The sequence below is a fragment of the Myotis davidii genome, unplaced genomic scaffold, assembly GCF_000327345.1.
Source record: "Myotis davidii unplaced genomic scaffold, ASM32734v1 scaffold77, whole genome shotgun sequence".
Taxonomy (NCBI): Eukaryota; Metazoa; Chordata; class Mammalia; order Chiroptera; family Vespertilionidae; genus Myotis; species Myotis davidii.
In genome coordinates, this window is record NW_006289713.1 from 5,063,419 (window position 1) to 5,071,865 (window position 8,447).

Here is an 8,447-nt window from a genome sequence, read left to right on the forward strand (position 1 = left end):
GGCCCTTGCCTGCAGGCTGCTGGATTGAATATGAAAGATATTGCTAACACAGGACTAACACGAAACAAGAGGCCAGTTACCATGAGGGTAGTGCAGAGAGCTGTAACAGCCAGAGCAGGGTGAAGTTGCATCTGTTGATACGACCAGAGAACCCCACAGGAAAGTGAGTCATTTGAACTAGGCGTTCAAGAGTGGACAGCATCTTGTCAAGTAGGGACCATGAGGGGACAGCATTCCAAGAGGGGACAACATGATGAAGACACCAGCTGGAAAAGGGGGCAGGGACATGGGGTGCACACACAGGAATTGGTAGCAAGGAAGTCTGGAAAGGTAGGGTGAGGCCATACTCAGATCTTTAAGATATTTTGAACTTTATTAAGTTCAAAATATAGAGAGCTGTCCTTGGAAGGAGGGTTTTCCTGAACCAAGCAGTTCTTTCCCACAGCTATTCTTTTCTAGATAGATATAATATATTTTTATTGATTTCAGAGAGGAAGGGAGAGAGAGAAACACCAATGATAAGAGAGAGCCATTAATTGGCTGCCTCCTACACACCTCCCACTGGGGACTGAGCCCACAATCGCATGTGCCCTTGACGGGAATTGAACTTGGGACCCTTCAGTCCGCAGGCCAGCGCTCTATCCTCAGAGCCAAACCGGCTAGGGCAACCCACAGCTATTCTTGAAGAAAGGAGAGGAGACTAGGCAAGAGGTAAGGGCACTTGGCTTGTCAGGTGATTGTAGATGCCTCCCCTGCCTTTATTCCCCACGCCTACCCCCAAATCCATGCCTTACGTGATCATCCCTAGTGTACCTGCACAGGGTCTCATCCACATGCCTCCTTTGGCTCATGGCCTCTGCATCTTCCTGCCTCTATTCAGACCTCAGACCTTTTTTTTTTTAATATATTTTATTGATTTTTTACAGAGAGGAAGGGAGAGGGATAGAGAGTTGGAAACATCGATGGCAGAGAAACATCCATCAGCTGCCTCCTGCACACTCCCCACTGGGTATGTGCCCACAACCAAGGTACAAGCCCTTGACCGGAATTGAACCTGGGACCCTTGAGTTCGCAGGCCGCCGCTCTATCCGCTGAGCCAAACCGGTTAGGGTAGACCTTATTTTTTTAGCCCAACCCGGTAATATCTTAGGCACCATTTTCATGCTGTTTTATACCTGGTTCCTTCACCTGCTCTGTGCTCAGGAGGTTTTGCATTCCCCCATTGATGTTGATATTTAAGTACCTACTAACCAGCCATTTCTCAGATCCACAGAGAAAATTAAACATTAGCAGGGGGAGGGAGTGCAGAAGTGTACCCAGTAACTCTTTAGTTCTTTCTGGTGAGTCTGCTCTGCTTCAGGATTTCATCCATCCCTCCCACATGCTGGTATTGTGTTAGGAGTTAACCTGGAGTCCCAAACTCTGTACCCAACCTGAGGCTTTCCTGGCACTGTCCTATGTAACCCTCACAAGGATGCTCAGGTGAAGAAACTCCAGCCAGAGACGGTCCCTGCACAAAGGCCACATGCTTGGAAGCTTAGGAGCTGAGATACACCAACTTCCTTCTTCAGCACTATTTGCATCTACCTGAAAATCTTTCCTTCTCTCTTCAGCCAGACCGAGTTAAAAATGTGCTCTTCTTTTAGAAATGTCAGCTGATTAACTGTCTCTCAGAATAAGCTTTGGAGCCAGGGGACTTGGATTCAAATTCTAGGTGACTTACTGATTCACCTCCTTGACCTTGGTGGTCCTATCTGTAAATGGAGCTAAAAGCTTGTACCTCAGTGAGTGGTTGTAAGGATAGTAAAGGAACAAGCAGCATTTTAGTTTTGTGCTTGGTTCAAAGTAGGAGCTGGCACTATCATTAGCCCTATGATCACTTTTATCAAAAAAGGATCATTCAATGTTTTATTATTTAAAAAAGGAAATGTAAGATGTTTGTAACTGTTTAGTCATTTCCTAAACTTGAGGTTTTTCCATCACCTCATTATATCATGTCATAATTACTGGTGTTTTGTTTCAAAATCAGCATTTCATGTATAAATTTCAGTACCGGGCACTGTGCCCTGGCCTAAGGTAGATACTCAGTAAAAAGCTTTTAGATACAAAACGTAAGATTTCAGTTAGGAGTAAATGCCTAGCTCTGTGCTAGTTGGGAAGGGGCTTAAGAGTGGTCCCAGTCTCCAGGGTCCCTGCAGTTTGATGTGGCAGCTGATTCTTCACAGGAACAGTAGTTGATATGACCTGGTTAAAACTTATTTCAAAAGAATAAATTTTAAATTTGAGTTCTTGGGCATCTAAAATGGTAGTTCTTATTTTTAATGACTGTTTCTTGATTCTTGTTCCCAATAAAAATCACCAACTACACGATAATCATAAATATTAGGATAATAGTTTTATTAGTTTCTTCATGGCACATGCTTACAAGTCCCTAGAGCCGTGGTCGGCAAACTGCGGCTCGCGAGCCACATGCGGCTTTTTGGCCCCTTGAGTGTGGCTCTTTCACCAAATACCACGTGCGGGCGCGCGTACAGTGCGATTGAAACTTCGTGGCCCATGCGCAGAAGTCGGTTTTCGGCCTGGGCGAATCTATTTTGAAGAAGTACTGTTGATATTTGGCTCTATTGACTAATGAGTTTGCCGACCACTGCCTAGAGGATCATGCACTTAGCACATGCCAACTTCTTTTCCCTTTGCATGTGAGGTGTGAGTTGGGACCGGTAACGATGCAAAGCAGTCAGGGCATCTCTTTTCCCATCTGAGCTGTGGGAACTTGGCCCTTGTGTACAGTGAGGCACTGCCTTTACTTTGGGAGCTTTCTGTGCTGCCCTGGGAGACAAGAATCTCTAAGCTCCTTTCTCAATGTTGTTTTTTATTTTTTTTGTGGTTTTTTATTTTCATGTTTCTTAACGTAATGCAAACTTATAACCAGCATTTCACTATAAATTCCCAGTTTTGAAAGTGAAAATAGGTTAAGATATAAAACATGATTCTGCTTTTTTCAGTTTAATCATAAGGTAAGGATTGTAATTGTATCGTGTGTATTGTTTTTTTTTAATCCTCACCAGAGGATTTTTTTTTTTCATTGATTTTTAGAGAGTGGAAGGGAGGAAAGGGGAGAGGGAGAGAGAAAGAGACAGAGACAGAGAGAGAAAAAGAAAAACATCAATGTGAGAGAGAGACATCGATTGGATGTCTCAAGCACGCACCACGACCAGGGCTGGGGATCGAACCTGCAACCCAGGTACCTGTCCTTAACCAGGAATCAAACCCAAGACCCCTCGGGTGTGGGAGTTCCTCCAACCATTGAGCAACAACGGCCAGGGCATATAGTGTGTGTTTTTTTAATAAATTAAAAATAATCAGTGTATTTTTATGGTCATTAAAATTCAGGATGTCCCAAAAATATATATACACTTTTAATAATTACTAATTCCAATGGGTTAAATCGTAAAAGAAAAGGACATCAATTGAGCTATCAGCTGTTAAGTGTATATACATTTTAGGGGAACACTGTATATAGCTCAGTATCTGTTCAAAAAGCTGAGATTCTTATTGTGTGGAGAAAATAAGATGCAAAAAAACACAATTGCACACCAAGAATTACGTGTCAAAGCCTTTAGAAGTAAACAGTGTTTAGAGACGGGACAAATAGATCTCATATGGGGCAACTTGGCAAGACCTCCCAGCAAGGATGGCATTTTCTAGGCATTAAAGATGGTAAAGAATTCAATAAGCAAAGATTGGTATCAGAGGGCATTCCAAACGGACCAGTGTGGGTGAGGGAGGTGACACATAGACAGTTTTACTGAATATGTAAATAAATGAGTCATTTCCTGAAATTAAAGACACACACAGCTTTGTTCCTTGGGTAGGAACGGTAGCTAGGTCCATGGTGAGAAAGGCCTGGATTTGCCAGGCTGAAAAAAGTAGGTTTTTATATTACAAGTGGAGGTGGGGAGCATGGAAGTTTCATTTTAGGAAAATTGATCTAAAGAGCGTTTTCAGAATGTATCAGATAAGAGCCTAGAAATTTAAATCAGTTAAGAAGCAATTTTGAAAACCCATAGCTAGCTCTGGCCAGTTTGGCTCAGTGGATAGAGCATCGGCCTGAGGACTGAAGGGTCCCGGGTTCAATTCCAGTCAAGGGCGCATGCCCCGGGTTCGAGCTCGATCCCCAGTAGGGGGCGTGCAGGAGGCAGCCGATCAATAATTCTCTCTCATCAGTGTTTCTCTCCCCTTCCCTCTGAAATCAATAAAACTATTTTTTAAAAAAAACAAAAACATGGCTAGATACCCTGAACAAAATGGATGATGGAAAATGAAGGAGACAGAAGCAAGGGAAAAAAATCTATAGTGCCTGTTGAGTGAGTGAAGAAAAGTGGGAAAGGTTACCTCAATCAAAGAAGTTAGAAAAAGTCCAGCTCCGCTAGGAGGCTTTGGAAGTGTGGCAATTGTTTGGTAGGTTTCAAGGGTGCTGGCCCACAGAGATAAAGAAGTAGAACCACAATGCACAGTTGTATGAGAAAATGGAGCAAGAGGGACAAGATCATCAACTTATCAAAGAAGCTTAAGAAATATGGTCGAGCCCTGGGTGGTGTGCTCAGTGATTAGGGTGTTCGCCCATGCACTGAAGGGTCACAGGTTCCATTCCCAATCAAGGGCATGTACCTGGGTTGCAGGTTTGATCCTCAGGTGTCACATCCATGTTTTTCTCTCTCTCTCTCGAAAAATCCTTCCCTCCCTCCCTTCCACTCTCTCTAAAAATCAATGGGAAAAAATATCCTCTGGTGAGGATTAACAAAAAAATTTTAAAAATAGAAATGTGGTTGAAAGGGAGGAGAGAGTTTAGACAGTGGCTAGAGGGGACCAGTTAAATATTTTTTTATCCTAAATAGGAAAAGACTTATTCAGATTTGACAGCAGAGCTGTCAGATTTAACAAAGAGAACATATATGTACATTTTTTAGATATGTTTTTATTGATTTTAAAGAGCGGGGAAAGGAGAGGAATAGAGGAATAGAAACATCCATGAGAGAAACATCGATCAGCTGCCTCCTACACGCCCCCTACCAGAGATAGTGCCCACAATTGACCGGGAATTGAACCGGTGACCTCTTGGCTTAGTGGTTGATGCTCAGCCACTGAGCCACCCTGGCTGGGCAACAGAGAGAATATAAATAAGACCCTGAGGAAGAGGTCAGAATGGATAGGCCCATGGGTGGGAAGAGGCCTCTTCCTAAAATAAGATAGAAAAATAACTGCATATGGGCGTAGCCAGGGATGATGTGGAGCCACTCTGTAATTCGTTTTATTGACTGAAGGTAGAAAGTTGTCATTTATCAAGGTCAGGATGGGACAGGGCCATAGTCAGCAATTCAAAGGTGACGAGCATGGTGAAGATTTGGAATGGCTTGGGAATTTTAGAGATTTTCTTTAAAAGAAAAGGCAAGCAACTCAATTGCCAGCAGCTAAGAGGTGGACAGAGTCACTTTGGGAACTTGCAGATGGAAAAGGTGGGCCCAGGAAGCTTCCAGCCTGGAGCTTGACGCTAGCCTGGAGCGTTGAGCAGCAGTTCATCTAAGTGCCTTGGGTAGCGCTCTCCCCTGGGTTCCAGGGAGCCTTTCTGTTGAGAAGATGCCTTCTCAGGATCCCCTTCACAAGGGCTTCCTTGTGGGATGAGACAGAACCTGGTTTGCCCTGGGCTCCCGTTGCCCTTACAGCATTCCCTGTCCTCAGCACAAGTCATTTCAGCTGGACCACTGGTCTTTTATCGTTGCTTGTTAACTATGTAGGTATACAGTGTTGAGTTGCATTAACCAGAATGTGGTAAACTCACTGGTTCTTCGTTTGCAGTCCAAACCAGGTTGCAGAGAAGGTGGCCTCCAGAATTGCCGAGGGCTTCAGCGATACAGCTCTCATCATGGTAAGTCACTTCATTGCCTGTTGTGTTTTCTATTTACAGGATGGCTACTGAGCATTTCCTTACTAACCTAGAGCTTCGCTGGATAAGCAGTCTTTCTTTCTGCAGATACTTCAGACCGTTGCCACCTTTTTTGCAATCACAGCACACAAGTCTCCAGAAGTGGGGAGTCATTTCTCAAAGTGGGACTCCCATGCTGGCAGTATCAGCACCAGCTGGGAACTTGTTAGAAATGCAGATTCGTGGGGCCCAGCAGTCTGTGTTTTAATATGCTTCCAGTTGATTCTGATGCACCCTCAAGTGTGAGAACCATTCAATTAGAATATCCAGCATAGCCTATATGGAAAGAAGAAGGAAGGAAGGAGTCAGATAGGTAGCTAACAGAGCCTTTTTAAATAATCTCAATTTAGATCATTCTAACAGGGAGGGAAGAATAAATGTTTAAAAGCTCTACTTTTGTGAGAAAACAATGAAATGGTATTTATCCTGAATAGCACACAGTTTACCTTAGGCCACACCATGGCATGGTTCCACACATCACGTTTGCAGTGTTTGCACACTGTAAGGCAGGGCTTCTGATTGTGGGCCACGAGGAGGCGCTAAGGACTTCCAGAAAGGTGCTGGCCCTTGACTTTTTGTTAGCTCTGTTACAACTGTCCTTTGTCTTGTGTGCAGGTAGACAACACTAAGTTTACGATGGACTGCGTGGTACCTACGATCCATGTGTACGAACACCATGAAAACAAATGGCGGTGCAGAGACCCACACTAGTGAGTGCTGTGTCCTCAGGGTGAACTATGTGCAGAGTATGCTGGGGCCTGTTCCAGCTACCCAGACCCACCGAAAAATGGGTCCCAACCTCCGTGTTTTTTTCATTTAGCTTATTCTCCAGAGGAGCGCCCAGCCCTCATACGGAAATCGTGTGTGTTCCTCCGCTCCTGGAGGACTGAGGCCAACAGGGCTTCAGAGAAGTAGAGAGAATCTGAGTGTTACTCAGGGTCTTCCCACCCCAAACCTCAGGACACCTCTCCATAAACCAAACCCTCTTTGCAGACGTGTGGTTTGGTTTACTGGTAATCACTCAGAAAGCATCAGTCATCCACCACCAGCTTTGTCAGCATGTCATTTGGAGGGTGTCTCATTTTAACCACGTTTTATATTGTTGCTATGTACAGCTACATGTTTGTTAGTACTCATTATTGTCTTCTTTATACCACTCTGTGTATGGTTTTTTGTTTACTCTATTGAAAAGCCAGATTTTTTTTTTCATTAAGAGATTGATTTCTCCTGTTTCACCTCGTAGTGATTACTGTGAAGATTGGCCAGAGGCCCAGAGGATCTCAGCCTCACTCCTGGATAGCCGATCCTATGAAACGCTCGTCGATTTTGACAACCACCTGGACGACATTCGGAATGACTGGACAAATCCAGAGATCAATAAAGCTGTTCTGCACCTGTGTTAGGGAGGGATTTCAATGACTAGTCTCTAGGTATTTCCACTAGGCTCAAGAAAAAAAGCTATTTTTAAATGTAAATAAAATATCTCATTGCCTGTGTGGAAAGCTGACAGTTTTCAGAAGTGGCGTGTGCCTTGAAAGAGGGCAGAATGTTTCATCAGTCGTCTTTTTAATGTAGAATCTCTAGAAGAGGTACGGACTGTCCAATCTGACCATCCCTGTGGAGTTCTTCCCAGTTTTACGTTGCCATAATCCTCCCAATCAAGCTGTTTCTGCTTGTCCAAGATTGTTCCTATTAAACAGTTTTAACTAACCTTTTATAATCTGGAGAGGATACTTTTTAAGACTATGGACTACCTTTTTTAAAAAAAAAAGCCCATATGTTATACCTGTATGGGAGTGTTGGTGAGTTTTTGTCCAGTTTGAGTCAATGTCATCCAATCCTGGGACTGGGCGGGTGCCCAGCCGGTGCCTGAGAACCTATGTGTTGGTGTTCTGTGTCGGGAGGCTACAGCTGTGAACAGCACTGCCCCACATGATGTGGAGCTAATGTAGCTGCAACTCTACACAGTGGGAATAAAGCCACTGTTGCCTGAGAAACCTTCATCACTAAGGGTCAAAACAAACATGTTGGTAATGGGAGCGCAGTGTAATGCTTCTCAATCAACCAGAAAGCTTGTAACCTGTGGAATCAAAAAAGGGAAAATGGAACAGTACTAAGATTATTTTTAAAAGGCAAGAATCAGTCCTAACTCTAACTTGCATGATTTTCTAAATGATTCTAATTTATGTCTTAAAAATAATTATTTCTTTTGTATTCAAAGTAACAGGAGCAAAACAAAACTTAGATTCCCCAAGTTTTACAGAGCTTGTCTGTAATGTGCATACATAGAAGTTATTGTGGTTAAACTTCCAATCATAGGAAGTTGATGGGGAAATTTGGTGGTACTGTTGCATTTTTTTATATGAACTGCCAGAGGCCCAGTGCATGGATTTGTGCACCAATGGGGTCCCTCAGCCTGGCCTGCACCCTCTCGCAATCCAGTACCCCTCAGGGGAGGTCGTAC

At 43.7% G+C, this 8,447-nt stretch overlaps 1 protein-coding gene across 1 annotated transcript in view; it reads left to right on the forward strand.

The window, feature by feature from the left end:
• Nucleotides 1–7,702, forward strand: part of EMC8 (ER membrane protein complex subunit 8) — a 40,978-nt gene extending 33,276 nt beyond the window's left edge. Inside the window, exons 3-5 of the mRNA XM_006762216.2 lie at nucleotides 5,857–5,926; nucleotides 6,599–6,693; nucleotides 7,227–7,702. Coding sequence (XP_006762279.1) covers nucleotides 5,857–5,926; nucleotides 6,599–6,693; nucleotides 7,227–7,386 — 325 coding nt within the window. The 3' untranslated portion in view covers nucleotides 7,387–7,702. The remainder of the gene's footprint in view (nucleotides 1–5,856; nucleotides 5,927–6,598; nucleotides 6,694–7,226) is intronic.
• The last annotated feature ends 745 nt before the right edge of the window (nucleotides 7,703–8,447 follow it).